Source organism: Anolis carolinensis, chromosome 2, assembly GCF_035594765.1.
Source record: "Anolis carolinensis isolate JA03-04 chromosome 2, rAnoCar3.1.pri, whole genome shotgun sequence".
Classification (NCBI taxonomy): domain Eukaryota; kingdom Metazoa; phylum Chordata; class Lepidosauria; order Squamata; family Dactyloidae; genus Anolis; species Anolis carolinensis.
In genome coordinates this window covers 233,821,669-233,844,075 of record NC_085842.1, presented here as the reverse complement: position 1 = coordinate 233,844,075, position 22,407 = coordinate 233,821,669, and the positions used below count along the sequence as shown (strand labels likewise).

General features: G+C 45.5%; 1 protein-coding gene across 1 annotated transcript in view; it reads left to right on the top strand.

Moving 5' to 3' along the window:
• The first annotated feature begins 4,412 nt into the window (after positions 1-4,412).
• Positions 4,413-22,407, top strand: part of adamtsl1 (ADAMTS like 1) — a 671,866-nt gene continuing 653,871 nt past the window's right edge. The window contains exon 1 of the mRNA XM_062971884.1: positions 4,413-4,707. Within this exon, the coding sequence (XP_062827954.1) occupies positions 4,609-4,707 (99 nt within the window). The 5' untranslated portion in view covers positions 4,413-4,608. The remainder of the gene's footprint in view (positions 4,708-22,407) is intronic.

Sequence of the window (22,407 nt, the reverse complement as noted above, 5' to 3'; positions counted from 1 at the left end):
TCAAATATCAAAGCATTCCCTAAGTTACAAATCCTGATGCTAACAATTGTCAAAAGCTCATGGAAACCAAGCCAGGAACACACAATCAAAACACTCCTGACAGATGGCCAGCTAGCCTCTGTTTATAATATTTACTTGACTTTTTGGTATCTTGTGTGTGTGTGTGTGTGTGTGTGTGTGTGTGTTTAATATTTCAGGCTTGTAGCCCATGACTTGACAAGGGATATCTCTGAATTAATCAGATGCAACTTGTACACTGTCTCTATGGATGTAAACTGTTTCATCCTGCCCAGCAGACAACCATAAATGTTTCCTTTATTGGGTTGTCCTTTACCGTATCATTCCAAAATACATCATTCTGTGGCTGTAGCTTTTTCAGCTTCAGAATGATAAATGGGTGGGAAATTGGGAACAACATGATAAAACGTTTATATCTTCAGTCAGCTATAGTTTGCTTGCTTTGGGGGTGTGTGTGTGAAGGGCTGGGTATGATATAGCAAGCCATTGGCTGGACATTTATCTGGTGGGTGGATTTCACTAAGAATTTGCTTGGATTTCAACATATGCACAACAGAAGTTAAAGATTTATTAGATTAAATGGGGAATAAATCCTGCATATTTTCCTATTTCTGAGTCGATTCCTAGCAGCGCATGTTGAAATCTAAACATTAAAAGCTATCTCTCCTTCTCTGTAGGGGGCTGTGGACTTAGCAAAAGTGTCTCAACAATGGCTGACATAATGCACAAAAGATGAAGAGAGATGTGTCTGTCTTCAGCCTGCATGCATGCTGCTTAATCACCAAATAGTTTTTATTTAGGATTCCCACATGATGTATTTGGCTCCTCAGTGAGGTGTGTATTTTCCATGGATAATCCAAGTATGTAAATACTATATGCCCAGATGCTAAGGGAGTGTTCACATATACTCATGATGGGAGCTGAGAAATGTGCGTAATAATAATAATGCGTTTTCTTGTGGTTTTGCAAGAGACTTTGGGGATCCAAGCTGAATCTTTTACAGGCTGCCAACACAAACATGTTCAGGTTGATAGTCCTTTATGATAGTTAGAAATGTGCCTTGTTACTTTCTCATTAACAGATGTCTGGCTTTATGGGCAAGGCAAAGTTTTTAAAGATGAGAATAAAAATGTTTGAAACCTAGCAACTAAAGGGTGACTAGAATTTCAGTCATTCTTACAACTCTGAGATCCTTATATATTTGTAGAGTTATTGCATTATGTTCCTGCATTCTGGAATATCCCCCTGATACACAGAATTAAAAGAAACAAAACTCTCCCCACTATTTTATCTCTATGCCAGGAAAAGGTTTGTGTCTTAGTGTGTGTATCAGATCACAGTTGCTGGATCACAGCTGGAAAACACTGGCTGCTATTTTGTAGAAAATCAGCATCTGTGAGGATCATTCATATGCATGTTCACAGAGAGGTAAGGAACAATGTGTTCAATAGGAATTACTTCAATATAAATCTTCTTAAAATTGCTAACTTGATATTAAAATATATTACTCTGGTTTTGGTAACATACTCGGGAATAAACTATCTAATTTTTGCATTATAGACCGGTGCTTATTTAGTCTGTGGTGATATATCTTTTTATCATGTCAGAAGCGACTTGAGAACATGCTCCAAGTTACTTCTGGTGTGAGAGAATTGGCCATCTACAGAGACGTTGCCCAGGGGACACCTGGGAGGCTTATCATGTGTCCCTGCAAGCTAGAGCTGACAAATAGGAGCTCACCCCATCTCAAGGATTCAAACCGACAAACTTCAGGTCAGCAATCCAACCTTTAGGTCAGCAGTTCAGCCAGCACAAGGGTTTAGCCCATTGCGCCACTGTGGCTCCGTGGTGATATATTAATCTGTATGTACCATAAAACTTGATAACATATCTATAAGTTTCATATAATCTTTACTGTATAAACAGCGTTTGGAAGATTTCCTTTACACTTCTTATGCACTACAGTTTATTCTTTTTTCCTCCCCTCTTTTAAATTTTATTGTATAAAGGAAACTAACAAATAAAAAACAAAAACAAAAATCATATATAAATCATACAGCAACCAAACAAAAACTGTATAATTACATCATTAGCAAGCTCATAACTCTCCCCCCCCCTCCACACACACACACACACATACACACTATAGTTGGTTCTTGTGAAATTTGCTCTAGAGCCACTCCATGGGGTTCATCACAAACATCATTGTCAACAGATTTTATTTTCTTAATTGGAAACGTAACAATTTTAGTGGTAATTGCTGCAACTCAATTAACAAATTGTGCAAATTTTAATGGTTATAAAAGTATGTGAACAGCACCAGCACTTCACTTTGTAAGGATTAAACCTCTCTGGAGACTTATTAAATAGAGGCTGGATGGCCATCCAGGGGTGCTACGACTACATTCTTGCCTAACTAAAGGAGGTTGGACCAGATGCCCTTTGCAGGCATCTTCAGACTAATCTTCACTTTTTTTCCCCTCCTCCACCACCTTCCCATTTTCCTTTTTGAACCCCCTCCACAGCTATGGTTGGAGCTGCTGTTTGGGTTGCTGCCATTGTCAGGGGTGAGGTGGAAGTCAGGCTAGGTGCTGCAACTGAGAACGAGGAGGAGGAGAATGGTGGGGCCTTGGGCTTAAGCTCGGCACTACCCGACTGGCCACCACTGTTGCTCCCAAACAAAGGCAGCCTTTGTTTGTTGGGCCGGAACATTTGTTGGAACATTTTTCCTGTGACACACTTGATCCAGATGCTACATTTTGCAGGAGAAGCACCTTTTAAAATTGTCTACAGATCCCATCAGGTGTATTATACTGGTCTAATCTGGAATCATCCTGGATCACTCTTCTGTTTTGCAAACGCTTGCAAGGAAGGTTATGCCACTGTTTTTTGGGACAGGAAAGGTGTGCTTCTTGCAAAACCTTAGAAGAGCGATCCAGGATGAGCATGGGGAAAAGTTGAGCGCATGCACATGTGCAGCTGCAGGAAGGGACGCCCGCCTGGTTGAGGATGCAAGTCAAGCGGCAAAGTTTGGTGGGGAAGGACTTTCCAAACTCTTTTATCACTATGAGAAGTGCCTAGATTTCAATGGGGACTATGTTGAGAAATGGTATTTGGGTCTGGCTTTCAACTTCATATTTTACATGTTTTCTCCTATACTTTGTTCATTTTTAATTCCAAAACGTAATTTACTTTCTGGATAGCCCTCGTAATTACAATACTCAGCCTGTGGTGGTGTTGCTATATTATTATTATTATTATTATTAGTAGTAGTATCATTAAAATCATGGAATCATTGAGCTGGAAGAGGGCACGAGGGCCATTCCGCTATGTCAGAAGGTGGATCAGGGTGTGGGATTATAGCCTGTGTTGGATGGGGTCATAATCCCCCTGAAGACACAGGTCTGCAGTCTGGGGGTGGTTCTGGACTCACAGTTAACCCTGGAGCCACAGGTGTCGGTGGTGCCCAGGACTGCCTTAACACAATTAAAACTTGTGCACCAGCTGTGCCCATACCTTGAAATGGGATAGGGGTTTTGGGTGTGTGCAGGGTCTGTTATGTGTAAGACGTTGCATGTCTGTGTTTGTTTGGGTGAACTCTTATATTTGTTAAAAAAATGAGTAGAAAGCTTAGATTGAAAATAGTGGATAACATGTAGAAATAGCAATTCTATATGTTTTGAGTTACTGATAATAATATGCACTTAATGTTAAAATTAACCGGTTGGTTGACTAATATAGATATATATGTACAATTCAAAATTATTGTTATCTGACTATATCTGCTATAATTTGCTGTTTTGTTATGTACCATAACATTAATAAACTGTTTACCCACCAAAAAACAAAAACATAAAAACACTTCCCAACAAAGGATTCCCCTAAGCTGGAAGCAGCCAGGCTTTGAAGTGGCAAGGCTTATCAAGGTGATTAATTGCAACATTCACACTTGCTTCCAACAGACAAGAGTCCTTTCTCCCACTCTGGACATTCCACAGATATATAAACCTCACTTGCTTAGTTTCCAACAGACCTCACAACCTCTGAGGATGCCTGCCATAGCTGTGGGCGAAACATCAGGAGAGAATGCTTCTGGAACATGGCCATACAGCCCGGAAAACTCGCAGCAAACAAATTCTTCGTATTCTGTTAGTAGAGAAGCCGGTTCCCGTGAAGGAGGGATACTCAACCCGTCTTATTCTTTTCCTTCTCCTTCGGCGATTGGGAGCGAACAGGGAGAGTCCCCCCCCCCCCCCAATTTCTGACCCGTGAAGGGAGGGGGGCGAGAGGAGGAGGAGCAGCCTCACCCCCCCCCCCAACCCGAGCGCCCTGCCCTGCGGAACTCCGCAGAAGCCCGCTCCTTTGCTCTCCTCCTCGTCGCTCCTTCCCTCCCTCCCTTGGACCACTCTTCGAAGGGAGCGCGTGCTGCCCCATCCCATCCCCGCCGCGCGAGCCAGAGACGCGCGCCCGTTGCCTCCAGCCGAGGAGCCGCGTCTTCCTTCAGCAGGGATTTACAATTCGCGCCTGAGGTGGACAAGACTTATTTCTCAATTCTTTCCCGCCCTGGGAGAGCTGAGGAAGAGGACGACGATGGCAGGAGCAGCAGCAGCAGCGCCTAAGGGGACCCTCGTCCGCCTTTTCTGCGTCACCTGGGGACTCCTTTTCCCAATGCTTTCCTGGGCTCCTCAGGTAAGGGAAGCCGCCCGGTCGCGGGCTTGTTTGTGCGTGTGTCCCCCCCCCCCCTTGCGCTTTTCCCTCCTCTCGAACTCCGGGCGGGACGGGCAAGGAGAATCCACCGGTGGGCGAGCGAGCGGCTCTCCAATGCGCGTGCGCGGCGGGGTTGCCTGAGGCCAGCCTGCGCTTGCCTTTGCCCCTCAAGCCCTTGCGCCCCCGCCAGCAGGACCGCGCCTATCTCTACACCATGGATGTTAATCAATTTTATGCACCAAGTACTATGTAGTTATGGTTTCCCAAGGCCTTCAGTCACCTCTGCCCAGGAGTGGCAGTTCCCAGGAATGAGTTTGACCCCACTGCCATGGCTTAACACTATAGTTTCCCAAGTCCTTCTCTGCCCAAGAGTGGCAGTGCCTCACCAAACTACAATTCCCTGGAGTGAGTTTGACTCCACTTCAACTGCCATGGCTTAACACTATAGTTTCCCAAGTCCTTCTCTGCCCAAGAGTGGCAGTGCCTCGCCAAACTACAATTCCCTGGAGTGAGTTTGACTCCACTTCAACTGCCATGGCTTAACACTATAGTTTCCCAAGTCCTTCTCTGCCCAAGAGTGGCAGTGCCTCACCAAACTACAATTCCCTGGAGTGAGTTTGACTCCACTTCAACTGCCATGGCTTAACACTATAGTTTCCCACGGCCTTCTCTGCCCAAGAGTGGCAGTGCCTCGCCAAACTACAATTCCCTGGAGTGAGTTTGACTCCACTTCAACTGCCACGGCTTAACACTACAGTTTGCCACGGCCTTCTCTGCCCAAGAGTGGCAGTGCCTCGCCAAACTACAATTCCCTGGAGTGAGTTTGACTCCACTTCCAACTTCCATGGCTCTATGCTATGGAGTCTGGGGAGTTGTAGCATCACAAGGTCTTCAGCCTTCTTTTTCTGCCTAAGTACATCAGTGTTTCATCAAACTGCCACTCCTAAGAGTGAGTGTGACCCCATACCAGTTGCCATGGCTCAACACTATAGTTTCCCAAGGCCTTCAGCCTTCTCTGCCCAACAGTGGCAGTGCCTCACCAAACTATAATTCCCTGGAGTTTGACCCCACTTCAACTTCCATGGCTCCATGCTATGGAGTCTGGGGAGTTCTAGCATTACAAGGTGTTCAACCTTCTTTTTCTGCCTAAGTGCATCAGTGTTTCATCAAACTGCCACTTCCAAGAGTGAGTGTGACCCCACATCAGTTGCCATGGCTCAACACCAGCACTGTTTGGCAGAGAAGGCTCAGGACCTTGTGAAACTATAGTGTTGAGCCATGGCAGTTAAAATGGGGTCAAACTCACTCCTGGGAATGACAGTTTGATGAAACACTGATGCACTTAGGCAGAAAAACAACAACTACAATTAAAAGCAATTAAACAACAATTTAAAACAACTTTAAAACATAGCATAGATCCAAAGCCAGATAATTGTATTCATCAATCCAAAGCCAAGTTTTCACTTGTTTGTGAAATGACAGGAGGGAAGAGGCTGATCTAATCCCACTAGGGAGGGAGTTCCACAGCTGAAGGGCCACTGCTGAGAAGGCCCTGTCTCCTGTTCCCACCAGTCACACCTTCGAAGGTGGTGGGACCAAGAGCAAGGCCTCCTCAGAAGAGCTTAATCTCCGTAATGGTTCATAGAGGGAGATGCATTTGGACATGTAACACCCAGGATCCCATAGGTTTGAGTCAGGAACGTTCAAGCAGAGCCAGACTTCATTCATTCCACAGTCCTTGCTGGAGTGTTTTCTTCCCCAATCTTCTCAAGGGGCTTCTCTTAAAAGAAGAGGAGGTGAGTGAGAAACCAGCAGTTGGGATGCAGGGGCTCTTGCTATGGATGCCAGGAACCCCAAGACATGGGGCTTTGCAAGGTCCCCTTCTTGCTCTTTCTGCCGAATTCAAAGGGCAGTTCTTCCACTGGCTCTCAAGCTGGTCTTGACAGGTGTCACTGCCTCTTGGAAGTGTTCTTAAATGCTATTTTAAATTGTTGACCGTTTGAACCCAGGCCTAGAAACCGTAGGGAACTCGAAGGACCTGAGGTGTGAAGTTCCGAAGTATTGCCTCTTGGCTTGTAGAGATTGAGATGTCCGGGACTCTCCTTCATTTCTTGCAGAGACACTAATGAAGGGTTAATTTCTGTCACACTCTTCTCTCCCTATCTTTGGTATGTTCAGGGAAACGGAAGGCAGAATGCATCCCATTCCTGTTTGGAATGAGTTTTAAACCTGCAGGAGATGGAAAATTTTATTTTCAGCTATAGGCTTTTGTGACTGGATCATAGCACAGATCCTTTTTGGTTTGAGAAACAAAATAGAATTCCTCCAACTTTCAGAAACCGGGAAAGAACTCAGAAAAACTTATTTTCTGTTGCCAGTAAAGCTATTGGTGCTGCGGGTAGAGCTGTGCCCCTCTGACACTTGCGGGGAAGCATGAGAAGCAGGTAAAACTTGCTTTCTCTTTGCTCATGAATCCAAAATAATTGGAGCAGAGATGAATAAGGAGGGACAAGTCCTACGTCTTCTCTCTCTCTTTCTCTCTCTCTGTGCATGAAGTTCTTAAATAGCAGCTCCTAGTAAAACTTGAACATGGCTCAAAAAAACAGGGTGCAGTCAAATTAATTGGCTTTTTCCCATCTAAGAAACTCTGGGATCAAAATTTAAATAACAATTGCATCCGGACATATATGTTTCAACACAAAATGCCCACTCCTCACTCAATGGCTTTCAATACACATTATTAATTATAGCTCCAAAGGCACCAAATATGTGATTTTTGAGCCATATGTTTGTGAGTTTTGCCAGGTTAGTTTATGCCAGCATTCTTTTGAGCTTAGAAACACACACACACACACACACACTGAATTTTGCCCCTGTGTAAGTGGAAATTGTCTGCTTTCTCTTCCTGTGCCACAAGAATCATATGTTTGGCATATTCTTGTCCTCATAGTGCCAAAATGAAAACCCACAGTGTGAATCATGCCAGGTTCTATTTTTGTCTGTTGCTTTAAATATAGATCACATCCTCCTCCTGAGAAAGAACCAATAAGCTGCTGAATCTATCATACTACTGATAGAACATTATTTTTTTTAGCTTAGAGATATAGTGTGGTTGTATAATTTCTCATATGGCTAAAATCAACATGTAATTTCAATGAACACATATTTCTAACTGTGCTCCATGAATGTATTTTGCCCTCCAGGAATGGAAACAAGAAGTGATGGCATAGAATTTTTCAGGAAATGGCACAGGAAAGTTAGCAGAAATGTCCACTGGAATAAATTTGCAGGCCATGTTACATGATAGCACTTTTACTAAGAATTTTACATTTTGGGATCAGTCTATATAAAACTCTGTATTCTCTTGAACTGTGTTAGTTCTAATGTAACACCTGCCCCCCTCCACTGGACCCTTATAAGTATTGTATTAAAATTTTAAAATAGAGATCTTTCCCATCTTTCCTAAAGTGGCCAACCAATTTTGGAATACAGAAATTAAGTTAAGGAGCTCACATTCTTAAAATCAGGACTAATTAATAAAAGTATTGGTAGTAAAGCTATATTCCGAAAGCTGTAAATGGACCATTCCACTGAATCATCAAAATGAAAGAAAAGAGTGTTCTAATGACTTACTTAGAAAATCAAGGCAGAAGAGAAGTTTCTACAACAGACAATAGAATCATGTGACAATCCAAATGTAGGATTGTATATCTCAGAAACTCTATGTAAGGCCAATGGTAACAAAAACTGGGAATAAAAGTCATCCCTTTCATACAGACATGCCTTAAAAGTGCTGGAGCATGGTATACCACTCTGAGAAATGAATCTCAAAGTTATCAGCAGGACCTTCTTTGCATTGGCAGCTCATCTTTTTTGATGTGTATATGTAGTGACAGCTCATAATATTTATTACATAGTAACTTCTTAGGAAATTATTAGATTAGGCAAACTGTATTAGGGCAGGAGTTGGCAACTTGATGAATCCAACACTATTTCTGTTACTGTCAAAGCTTCTGTTGCTAAAAGCTGTACACATGCTACATAGAGAACATATACCTTGTTCTCCCATAGAATCACACTCCCAACATGTTGCTGGGCATGTTCTTCTTCTGAGAAAGAAAGAATTCCTTTTGTGATGTCTCCCGGCAGAATTACTGGTATGTTGGCACATAACAAGAGCTCTACAAGGTGGTTTACGGAACTGGTTTGGGGCGGGTCTTTGCTACCTGCTCTTTATTTATGACTAGTAAGTGGAATTGTTGATTGAGCATGGAAGTCAACAAATAGCTAGTATAAATAACAATAATAGTTTTGTGGGTATGAACTAATACTGCTATTGAAAATATATTTAGTTGCTCTCTAGGTGATTTTTGAATGTGAGCACTGTAATTGTAATGTAGACAGTAAAGATGGAAAAGTTGACATACTGATTTCTTGCTAAGCCTGAAAATTTGTGATGGCCTCATGGCTGTATGTATACACAGCCTTATTTCATGCCTATTGGAATTAGAAAGTTTTCATTTGTTGCCAAAAATATACCATTGATAAAGCCATCTAGATTTTCTAGGAAAGGAGTTCCAAAGTTTGGGATCAGTCACCAAGATGTCCTCTTCTCTGTTCCCACCAAACATACCGTGGATGGTGGTGGGGTGGAGGTCATACCAACTCTCCTAGGCTTCAGGAAAGCCTTAAAGACATGGTTGTGCACGCAAGCTTTTAATGAATGAGAACATGGACCTTACATGACCTGTACAAAGATTTATTGATGATTCTGGATGAATGGATTCTAATCTTGGACATGCTTAAAATTTTATATAATGTGATTTTATTTTGCAATGGTATCTGTTTTATATGAAATGTTGTTTTGTAGATTGTTTTGTATGAATTGTTGTTTTTACATTGTTTTTAGGCATTGAATTTTTGCCTATTTATTGTAAGCTGCTTTGAGTCCCCTTGTTGTCGACCGCACTTTGGGGGATCGGGCCCTTAAGGAGAGACCCGACCCGGTCCTGAGGGAACGGACCTTGGCGAAGCCAAAAGGAGAATATAAGCCGCAATACAACCTGAAGCCTGAAATGAAGAAGGTCCGCCAAGTTGAAGGAAAATCCGCCAAGGAGTTTTTATTGAGCAATTCAGCTGAAAAGGACGCTAATAGCGATCATTCAATCTACTAGCGTAACATATGTTTCAAATAAAGCCATATTTATACAATGTTTCGGTCTGACAGCCCTTTGAATTTCCCGCCCCGCTTCCCCGCCCATCTGATCGCGGATAGGCTGGGAGGTTGAACGAGGCGGGCTTTCGTTTCCCGCCTTGCTCTGCTGGCCCAATGGGAAGCCGCTTTTGTCCCCACTCGGGCCAATCAGAGAGGAGGAGGCGGGAGCTATTGAAACAATGTGGTGACCGGACAGGAAATATCAGATTAATCCTGGCCCGGCCGATTTCTAAAGGAATTAATGGCACCCATCAAGGGTGTCCGGGGTCCTGTCATGTTCACAGATTTTAGATATGCCTTGGGGTGTCAGACGGGAAGTGGTGATGGGTGGTGATGAGCCGTCATTGACGGGCCCCACAGGGTGCCTTCCAGCGGCGTCCTGGCCTGGGATATGACAATGTTTGCCTTGGGGGCGAGTCACCTTTAGGAATTTGGTGACTCTAAACCCTATATTGTCCATGCGATCGGAATGAGATTGGATTAAACTGTGGCAGATTATCCTTTTGTTTTTGGGAAGGGGAGGTCTGGGTCATGGGACTAAGGTTCACGTTGGGGTCATAATATTTCCCATTTGATTTCATGATTTGACAATTATATGGGATAAAATGAAAATTAAAATAAAGTTGGATCATAAACCCAGCTGGGGAAAAACACATATTTTCCGGGGATCCCAAAGAGTATAAATACATATAGGCAGATAGGTAGATTTCAAGGAGGAAAGGGAGAATCCATAGAGGGGGGTTACATTGCGCAAAGGGGGACCATGGATGATATAATCAACTGAAAACATTTGATAAGAATGAGGTTTACAACATCTGGGGAACCCAATATGGAACTTCATAAGAGTGGAGTTCTAGCAGCATGATTTCACAATTCATGAAGTTAGCCCAACGATTAGAAATTCATACAACAGTGGGTCATGAGGGTGTCCAGGTACATAGAATATGAAAATTCACAAATACATGAGGGAAAAGAGTTCATCTGTGATGGGAGGAATTCGTAGAGGTGGCATGGGGAAGAGGCACATGTGGGTTGCAGTCTTTGGAAGTATAGGATTTCATAAGTCCAGGGGTAGGTCTGGGGAAGAGTGTTCTTCTCCTTCATAAAATCATGAAGGTATGAATGAAACGTGGAGGGCACCCGTCCGGGCACCCCCTGGCAGCTGTAGAGGATGAGGGTCCTTGGAGAACTATGTCTCCCCCGCGAGAGAGCGATTCCCCCATCCCCAGTACACAGAAAGGGGCTAGGGATCTCTTAAACCCATTCCGCGGGCTGCGGGGAGAGGAAAGTCCGGGATAAGGCAGCAGCTTGGCTTGAAAGGAGCCGTCGGTCCCGTTTGACAGTCAGCTGTTGAGGTGCCGAAAACTGGACCGATTCCGGTTCTGCTGGTTGTCTTCGAGTCAGGAGCCTTAGAAAGGGTTAGGACTAAAAGAGGAGCGTTCTAGGGGTAATTTTGATAGAGATATGAGCCAATTTATATCGTCCGCCATGTTAATCTATGGCCGAGAAATCTCATCCGGAGTTAAAGGGACGGGAGAGAGAGAGAGAGAGAGATTGCATGCAAAGGAAGGAGCCAGAGAAAAGATACAAAATAACCAGATAGAGAGTGTTATTGTTAAAATAAATGCTACTTTTATTGGGGGGATTTGTTACATAGTTCAGGGAAGGGGAAAATGAAGAAAAAAAGTCTTTTAATAATAGTCTGCTGCGGTCCCGCTTCGTTCCTTTGGAGAGTAACCTGCGGAACTCTCCGCTGCGTTTTTTAAATTAATTTAAAAGCCGGGGTTTCGGTCATCATATTCCCCACTCGGTAAGGGCGGGGCGAGATGGGCGGAGCCTATTTCGCCCCTGCCCTACCGCATGAGCATTATAACCTCTCAGCGGCAGCATGGCCATCTGCTGAGAGGGGTTCGAATGGTTCTTTTCGCGACAAATTTGGAACAGAGCGGGTAAATGTGACCAGCAGCAGCTTATTATTAGAAGGAGAAGGATTACAGCTAGAAAGAGGAGAAAACCTTTCCTCAGCCAGTCTAAAGAAGGGAGCCAGTCGGTCAAAAAACTAAGGTCGAATCCAGTCGTCTCCTTAATTCCTGAGGCCAAATCATTCAAACCCTCGATGGATTTATGAATCATAGGAGTCTGGTCTGTCAAATTAAAGCAGCACATGTGCCTTACACTCTCACAGCCATAGTGGTTTTTCAATAGGAGGAAATCAATAGCTGCCCTGTTATCTAATACAGCCTCCCGCAGCTCATGCATTTCCTTTGCCACTGATGCCAAGGCTTGAGAGGTATAATTGATGTTTTTGACCAGAGCGCAGGCCAGATGCTTTATGGCCCTATAATTCATGGCTGAGGCCACTCCAGGAGTGAACAATGCAGCCGCCACAAATTGTGGGATGCCTTTTAGTACCACTGAGGGGTCACAATTTGGATCCAAGTTTTGAATGGATCTTGCCTTCTGACCCAAAGAGTGTGCCAATTCTAAGTCGTTCTTGGAAGGCATAAAAAGAGACAGTCTACCCAAGGCACAATTCCCCATGGAGGTATTGGCAGATAGATAACCATAGGCTGTCTGTCCACACAGGAAAAACCATCCTGGGGGCAGGACCAGATGGGCATTCAGATGAGACAGTTTTTCTACATGGGTGCAATTTAGAGAGTTGTCAATGGGAAGCTGATGGCATTCGCCGGTGCAGGTGGGAATTTGAAAACAATTTTTTGCTTGAGGAACATGAGCAAGGCGGATAGTAGCCATGCCGGGCAACTTGTCCATGGAAACTCTTCCCCAGTTAGAGAGATCTCTGTAAGACATATCCTTTGGGATGTCTTGGAACATGGTATAATTTCTAAAAATTTCCAGAGGTTCTGGAATGCCAATTAAACAGGTGGAAAACAGGTCTGTGGCAGAGGCTCCACTGGACAGGCAAAAGTCTGAGACATTTAAGGCCTTTGTGGCCAACTGTTGCCAGAAGTTTACTTTGGAAGAAAGCCATTCATACAACACCGGGCTAGAACTGGCAGGGAGAGTCAGAGAAAGAATGAGAATTAGGGTTAGCATTTTCTAGGGTTAGTACGCTGGACAGCTCCCCGCAGGGAAAGATAGGAAAGAGCAGGGAGAGAAAAATAGAGGGAAAATTAGAACTCACGGCTCCTGATTCAGCACGCTGGATAGCTCCCAGTGGAATCGCGGCGTTAGTTCTTCCGAGCGGGGGGGTTGAAGTGAGGGCCGATTTGACAGCTGTCAAAGTGAGCTGTCAAATGTTTGTAGGTCCAAATGGGGGGTGTTCCCGTGGTGCTAGAAGGATGGGATTTGGAGGGGTCCTTGGAGGGGGTCTTGTGCTTCCGTCTCTGGCGTTTGGTCTTTCTCCGGACCTCGGGAGGGTGTGGGTCAGGACAGCTTGCGGGCGGCGGGCCCTGAGGAGGTGTTTTCCGGAACAACACCTTCAGGTCGTCTCCCAGCTCAGCAGTCCACAGGTCTTTGTCTTCCTCACCGCTGGTGGGGGCTGGTTCTGGTTCAGGAGCACTTTTGATGGATCCTGGCATGGATTCCAGCACCTTGCAAGCGATGCAGGAGGTCAGGAGGGCTTCGAGGAGGTTGTGATGCCATCTTCACCAGGCGCCTCCTAGTGTCCACAGCCAGGTCCAGCCCTCCCACCCGGGAGGAGGTCCGAGGGGTAGAGAATGCCTCAAGACAGCAAAGAAAAGAGATCACGTGTCCCATCCCCATTCCCCTTCCCCCAAGACCCTAAGTGTGGAGGGTTAATTTTATAAGGAAGAAAAAAAGGGAGGAAAAAATAGAAATAATTCATTCATATCTTCTGGGACATTTTCAATACTGAAGGTTCCTCTGGCACCCTCGCAGCCATGTTAGGGCTCCCCACTCGCGCCTGACCCAGCGACCAACAGCGTGGGTCCTGTTCGTGGCTCCATGGGGACACACCTTTAGCCTCTGCCGCCTCTTCTCAGGTGAGGGGGGTCGCCCTTACCTGCCAGCCTTCTCCTGGTCTCGTGGGGGCGCCCTTTCCTCCCTGCATTAGAAGGGGGATGTTCTTCTGATTCAGGGTCAGCCTTACGACCCCTGCCAGGGGTTGGAGCCAGCTGGTGGGTGGGGGCCTCATCACCGTGATGGCACCCCACTGGTTGCTCTTGCCTTATCTGAGCTGGGTTTCTCAGAGTCCCTTTATAGCCACAGGAGCGGATGATGGTCCTGGTAGTCCAGGTCGGAGTGGAGTGCCTTCCATGTGGGGTGCCAGGATCCCCATTCTACAATTCCCAACGGTCCCTTTTTATACTGAGAGAGTGTTAGTAAAACCCCTAACCCATTGTATACACAGTCATTCAAGAGATAGCAAACAAGAGGGAGAGAGAGAAACAGAGAGGATAGCTCAAGGAAGAAAATCATGAGGAAAAGGATCAAAACTTGGCTCCCCACATTTAAAGGACAGACAAAGCTCCAATGTGAAGGCAACAAACAAAGAATACTACTCAGAGAACAGGGAAGCCCCAGGCAGGACTCAGCCAGTCTCTGAAGATGGAAGGTTTTCCAAAGATACACAATATCCCCCAGAGAGAGAGGGGGGGGGCTGAGAGGGAGATTCAAAAAGGGGAGGGGTTTTGCAGGGTTGCCCAAAGGGATTGGGTGAAGAAAAAAGAAAAAGGGAAAGGAGTTTTTGAGGACACAGGATCCTTCAGTTTGACTCAAAAAAAAAATTCAGAAGCAGATTGCTTTGAGAAGGAGGGAGAGAGGGGAAAATAATTCTTTGGAGAACTATTGGCCCAATATTCAGGCTTCAGATAAAACAGAGGATGGCAATGGATATCTTATGGTCTCTGAACAGTCAATTCCTCCTTCCCCTGCCTCATCCCCCCCAGGGCCCCTCCTTTCCCCCTGTTCCTCTGGCCAAAAAGGACGAGCGAGAGGAAGAGAGGGAGAGATTAAGGGAGGGGGGCTGCAAGGGGGAAGAAGTCTTGGGGTGGAATGGAAAAAAAGGCTTAGAGGGATTCGGTTGGGGGGGGGTGGAGAGGGAATAGGAGGTTGGGAAACGGAGGGGAGATGGGGCTGAGAGAAAACAGAGGGCTGGGAAACGGAGGGGGGACGGGGTGAAATGGCAGGGAGTTGGGAGAGTGAGTCTGGGAGAGTGGGATCCCGGGAAGCAGAGGTTCCCTTGAAGGGTCGATTTGGGGGTTCTGGGTCGGTGCAAGACTCAGAACAGGGGGGAGAAAGCAGGGGATGAGGTGGGGCGAGGAATGGGGGTTGGGATTGGTAAGGTGGGGCAAGCAAATGTCTCCAGAAGTTCCTCTTCTGGTGGAGGCGGGAGGGGAAGTAGGTCTAGAGGGGAGCTTCTGAGGAGGGTAGGTTTTGAGCCCACGTCCCTGCATGGGAAGACTTGGACCCCCTCCCCCCTTCCACTCTCCCTCTGGCTTAAGGCCATGAACATCGCAGCATAAGCAAGTTGGGACCACTTGCCCTCCCCCTGGCGAGTCACCTTAGGTCAACACTCCGAATTCGGTGACTCAAGCGGGGGGGGGGGGGCAAGCTGTCCCCCCTTCAAGGGCCACAAGGGGCCACTTATGTGCTCTGAGTTAGCCCAACCTGGCCTGCACCATGTTTTTCGATGCAAAGCCCACCCCAATTGGCCAGGATCTTACCCAATGGAGACTCCCTGGGGATGTCTACTGGGGTGGGACACCCTAGACGTGCTGAACAAACACCCATTCTTGGCTCAGCCCCTGCCCAGTACCTGACAGTTAACGGAGTAACGACTCACCCAACCGGCTAGGTGCCGCTCGTCCTACCGAGAGTTCCCTCCACCAAGACTGAATGGCTGGCGTCCGTGGAATCCGCAGGTGCCCCGGGAACACAACCGTTCCCCTACCCCGCGATTCTTGAACCTGTAATCTTACAAGCCAGACTGTTCTCACACGCCCCCCGGGTGCCAGATTTTCCCGCGTTTCACCAGGAATTTGTTACCGAGCCCTGATCCGAAGTGCAATACCTCCAGGGCTCCGCCCACCTGGGTCTCAACAACGGGGCCGGTTCCCTTTTATTTTTACAGGGCGTCCCCTGTTTCACGTTGGCGCCTTTCCTTCGAGGAGCTAAAAATCTGCTTCCTCCTATCTGGCTCCTTTGTTCAGTACCCTGAATCAGATCTAGAGGGAGAAAGGGACTGCCAGAGAAATTTGGATGTGAAATGAGGTCAAATTGTTGGTCGGAGGGCCCTCCTTGCAGCCGTTTCTCTCCCCAACCTGTCCCAGAATATCTGGACCAAGGTCGCCGCTTGGAATTTTAGCCTAGAAATTGATCTTTGGAACTTCCAAGCAAGTCCCTTCGTGGTAAAGCCAAATTATGTTGTCGACCGCACTTTGGGGGATCGGGCCCTTAAGGAGAGACCCGACCCGGTCCTGAGGGAACGGACCTTGGCGAAGCCAAAAGGAGAATATAAGCCGCAATACAACCTGAAGCCTGAAATGAAGAAGGTCCGCCAAGTTGAAGGAAAATCCGCCAAGGAGTTTTTATTGAGCAATTCAGCTGAAAAGGACGCTAATAGCGATCATTCAATCTACTAGCGTAACATATGTTTCAAATAAAGCCATATTTATACAATGTTTCGGTCTGACAGCCCTTTGAATTTCCCGCCCCGCTTCCCCGCCCATCTGATCGCGGATAGGCTGGGAGGTTGAACGAGGCGGGCTTTCGTTTCCCGCCTTGCTCTGCTGGCCCAATGGGAAGCCGCTTTTGTCCCCACTCGGGCCAATCAGAGAGGAGGAGGCGGGAGCTATTGAAACAATGTGGTGACCGGACAGGAAATATCAGATTAATCCTGGCCCGGCCGATTTCTAAAGGAATTAATGGCACCCATCAAGGGTGTCCGGGGTCCTGTCACGTTCACAGATTTTAGATATGCCTTGGGGTGTCAGACGGGAAGTGGTGATGGGTGGTGATGAGCCGTCATTGACGGGCCCCACAGGGTGCCTTCCAGCGGCGTCCTGGCCTGGGATATGACAATGTTTGCCTTGGGGGCGAGTCACCTTTAGGAATTTGGTGACTCTAAACCCTATATTGTCCATGCGATCGGAATGAGATTGGATTAAACTGTGGCAGATTATCCTTTTGTTTTTGGGAAGGGGAGGTCTGGGTCATGGGACTAAGGTTCACGTTGGGGTCATAATATTTCCCATTTGATTTCATGATTTGACAATTATATGGGATAAAATGAAAATTAAAATAAAGTTGGATCATAAACCCAGCTGGGGAAAAACACATATTTTCCGGGGATCCCAAAGAGTATAAATACATATAGGCAGATAGGTAGATTTCAAGGAGGAAAGGGAGAATCCATAGAGGGGGGTTACATTGCGCAAAGGGGGACCATGGATGATATAATCAACTGAAAACATTTGATAAGAATGAGGTTTACAACATCTGGGGAACCCAATATGGAACTTCATAAGAGTGGAGTTCTAGCAGCATGATTTCACAATTCATGAAGTTAGCCCAACGATTAGAAATTCATACAACAGTGGGTCATGAGGGTGTCCAGGTACATAGAATATGAAAATTCACAAATACATGAGGGAAAAGAGTTCATCTGTGATGGGAGGAATTCGTAGAGGTGGCATGGGGAAGAGGCACATGTGGGTTGCAGTCTTTGGAAGTATAGGATTTCATAAGTCCAGGGGTAGGTCTGGGGAAGAGTGTTCTTCTCCTTCATAAAATCATGAAGGTATGAATGAAACGTGGAGGGCACCTGTCCGGGCACCCCCTGGCAGCTGTAGAGGATGAGGGTCCTTGGAGAACTATGTCTCCCCCGCGAGAGAGCGATTCCCCCATCCCCAGTACACAGAAAGGGGCTAGGGATCTCTTAAACCCATTCCGCGGGCTGCGGGGAGAGGAAAGTCCGGGATAAGGCAGCAGCTTGGCTTGAAAGGAGCCGTCGGTCCCGTTTGACAGTCAGCTGTTGAGGTGCCGAAAACTGGACCGATTCCGGTTCTGCTGGTTGTCTTCGAGTCAGGAGCCTTAGAAAGGGTTAGGACTAAAAGAGGAGCGTTCTAGGGGTAATTTTGATAGAGATATGAGCCAATTTATATCGTCCGCCATGTTAATCTATGGCCGAGAAATCTCATCCGGAGTTAAAGGGACGGGAGAGAGAGAGAGAGAGAGATTGCATGCAAAGGAAGGAGCCAGAGAAAAGATACAAAATAACCAGATAGAGAGTGTTATTGTTAAAATAAATGCTACTTTTATTGGGGGGATTTGTTACATAGTTCAGGGAAGGGGAAAATGAAGAAAAAAAGTCTTTTAATAATAGTCTGCTGCGGTCCCGCTTCGTTCCTTTGGAGAGTAACCTGCGGAACTCTCCGCTGCGTTTTTTAAATTAATTTAAAAGCCGGGGTTTCGGTCATCACCCTCGGGGAGAAAGGCGGGGTAAAAGTGATGTAAATAAATAAATAATTTGTAACAATTAGTTAGAGGAGGGGTGTAAGCTTTTACCAGGTAAGCGGATGCAGCACCCATCACAGCTTGAAAGGTAGGGTATGAAATGGACCTGATAAATAAACATTTAAGACCAGATGTCCAATTCAACAGTCAACAGTTCTGATTCTCTATACTGTTTGGGACCCCAAACAGAGAAGGATTTCAGCTTGTGCAACATAATCTGTTACTTTGAGATTTGTTATGTTTCTTACATGATGTAGACCTAAATTGTCCTTCGGACCCATAACCTTCATAGATATCAAAATCAGTCAGACTGGAATAGTTTACCATCTGGATCTTAGTGGGGGACCTTATGGCAGTATTAAACCAAATACATGTTTCTTTATTATGGATAATTATTGCCAAGTATCTAATAGAACATTTTTGAAAAATGTGATGATTTCCCAACTCTGGTTTTGTGTGATTGTGATTATTTGGAATGTCTTTTCCCCAAAATCTGTTGCCAGCCAGATGGTGAAATAGAAGTGGCTTCGGTCATTTTGATGGTTCACTTACCTTGGGGAATTTGGTAGTGCAGTTTTTCACCCCCTTTTACTACTGTTAACTATTGTACTCTTCCTTGTCACTAAGGGCACATCTACACTGGCCACTTAGGTCAGTGTGAGGTTGGGTCAGACCATGGGCAGCTATAGAACACACGGGAGCTGATCCAGCTTAACCTGGGGGAAGCCGCTTAATGTGGATTCCATCCTGGTTTAAGGTAACTCAAGGGATCTAATGGACAACTACAGCTGATTACAAACAGGACTGGATACAGCAATCTCCACAGCCACCCCCCCCCCCCCCCATGGTTGGTGGGGATGAGGGAGAGGGCCTTCTTGGTGGTAACCCTCCAGCTCTGGAACTCCCTCCCAAGGGAAATTAGATTGGCCCCCACCTTGGCCACATTACAGAAAGAACTGAAAACCTGGCTATTTCGATGTGTGTTTGACTGATTCAGCACAAATTGATGGTGTCCTTTCACCTCCACTTATACCCATCTATTGCACTTTATTCTGGCTCAGCTCAGAGGTTGCAAGATATTGCACATAATTAATTTTATTGCTTTACTTCCAAACCTGATTATGCTCACTGCGTCTAGAAGGCTATGGCATATTGTGAGTATGTTTTTATTGTATTTTATATGCATTTGATTTTATATGTTTATATGTTTTAAATGTATCTTGTTGTATTTTGTGGTGTATTTTGGGCTTGGTCCCCATGTGAGCTGCCCCGAGTCCCTTCGGGGAGATGGGGCGGGATATAAGAATAAAGTTATTACTATTATCTCCCCGGGCAAGGCAGCAGAATGGCTGCCCCCTTCTGCCAATTTCCCCCATGTGGCTGCTGGCTACAGCAGCAAGATGGCCACCTACTTGAGGCTCAAGGGTTGTCCTTCCTTCTTCCATGTCACATGGCTCATGAAAGAGGATGGGAGGACAGGGAAAGGGGTTTACCCCGCTTACTCCTCCCAACCTACTTCTCGAGTCACAAGGTATGGAAGAAGGAAGGTTATTTATTTCGTGTCAAAAGCATTGGTACAGCAAATACATTTCAAATAATGGAAATAAAATAAAAAAGAAAAGAAATCACAAGCAACTAAATAGTTTTGGACCAAAAGCGGGCAACAGCAACCGCATTGTCTGTAGCTTTAAACAACTCCTCCTCCGTACATGAGGCAGGGCATTGTGGGCAAGCATACATATGCTGAGTTGTTTGTTCAGCTCCACAGTCACACAAGGTGGAGGATTTCTCCAGGTAGTGCCACCTTGCCAAGTTGTCTTTAGATCTGCCCACTCCACTTCTGAGTCTGTTCAGGGACTTCCAAGTTGCCCATTCCTGGTTTGCCCCTGGAGGAAGACCCTCTTGGGGGGCCATCCAGTTAGAATTGCCAGGTTTAGCTGCCCAGAGGGACACCCTTGCTGTTGCTGGAGGAACATCAAGAGGAGTGGTGGTTCTCATGAAGCCCTTCCTTGATTTGAGTCTGGTGGGAGGAGGGTGATAGCCATGCAGTGGGTGGCTTTCACAATGTTCGACCTTTTTTCTCTCAGCAGCAACTTCCCGTCGCACGTCAGGAGGGGCAATGCCAGCGAACTTGTAGAGTTTATCAACAGGTGTAGGTTTAAGGCATCCCGTGATGATTCTGCATGTTTCATTCAGTGCTATGTCCACCTGCTTCGCATGGGCAGACTTGTGCCAAACAGGACAGGCATACTCTGCAGTTGAGAAAGACAAGGCCAGGGCTGATGTTCTTACTACTTGTGGGTCTGCACCCCATGCGCTGCCAGTCAGTTTCCACAGGATGTTATTGCGTGCAGCTATAGAAGAAGGAAGGTGGGTGGCTGTCTTACTGCTGTAGCCAATGGCCACAAGAGGGAGTGGGGTGCCAGTTAGGGCCCAGCTCAGTGGCACTGCACTGAGTTCAGTACGGCTGGGCAGTGTGGATTGCTGCTGCTGAGGCAACTCAGGGAATCTCTGTTGGGCCACAAAAATGGGTTGGAGTCATCCTCTCAGAACTGACCTTAATTATCAATGTAGAACTGCCCTAAGTGAAGTTATGAGTGAGCATGGGCATAACCCAATCCTTTCAGGTGGGACATTGAAAGAAGATGGTATCTTAGGACTCAGGAATGTAAAGAATATTAACATGGGCTTTTTTGTCCTTTGAGAAATAAGTGTTATATATCGCCTCTGTGAGACCAATGAATTTTTGTTTTTCATTTTCCTGGTGGGAAAGGAGTTTCACAAAAATGTGCATTTTGCAATATTTCATACCATAAAAGTAATTCTTGAGAGATCTTGTATCCCACTCATTTCTAATAGTTCATTGAACCCAAACTTTGTTTCCTGCCTAAAATTATTAAAAATATAATAAACTGTTTATATGAAACATAAATGATTTTTTAAAAATTATATTTAGGTCTCATCTCTAAAATATCTCATTATATACAACTACTTGTATTCCAAAATCGTAAACACTTCAGTTCCAAAACATTTTGGCTAAGGGATACCATGAGGTATCTTCGGAAGGTGTCCTAGCCAGGAACAAGAGTTGCTTTACACAGAACAATTAACAAGTAATTTAATAAAATAATAAAATGTCCAAATTCTAACTCCTCCCAGGACTAACAACCAAAAGTCTTTAGAAAGGTTGGAGGCTCGACTTGACCATAACTTTTGCTTACTCTGCCTTCTTCTGTGTCTCTTCTTCCATGCCTTCTATACATTTGTGGCAAGGCTTCTTTAGTTTGTAATATCAACTGTTCAACTTCTAAACGTGCAATGTATTTGCGTCTTCATTCATCCATCACCTTCTTGGAAATGGCTGGCTCCAAATAAGCTGCTGGAACTGGCCATGAGACTCCACCTCTGGGGTGGTTCTTAAAGTGAAAGAGCTAATTATGTCAGTAAAAGTAAAAGTTTCCCCTTGACATTAAGTCTAGTCAAGTCTGACTCTGGGTGATGCTGCTCACCTCCATTTCTAAGCCGAAGAGCAAGCTTCCATAGACACCTCCTAGGTCATGTGGCTGGCATGACTGCATGGAGCACTGTTACCTCCCAACAAAGCAATACCTATTTATCTACCCACATTTGAATGTTTTCAAATTGCTAGGTTGACAGAAGCTGGGACTAATGACGGGATCTCACCCTGTTCCGCAGATTTGAACCACCAACCTTCCGGTTAGCAAGTTCAGCAGCTCAGCAGTTTAACCCAGTGCACCACCATGGCCTCTGCTAACTATGTTACCCACCCATAATCTATACAGTAAAAGACTGAGCCCTAAGGAAACCCAAGTCAGAGAAAATAGCAGAGGTCTCTGTGGGAGCATGACAGATACTTTATCTTTATTTCCCTTTCTTTTTCCATTGCTCTTTTACTTATTTGCATTTTATATGATATCTTAAAAAGAGCTTTTTCTTGTAAACTTCCTTGAATAGTGAATAAAATAATTTAAAATGCACCCATACTTCCATCACTAAAATAGAAG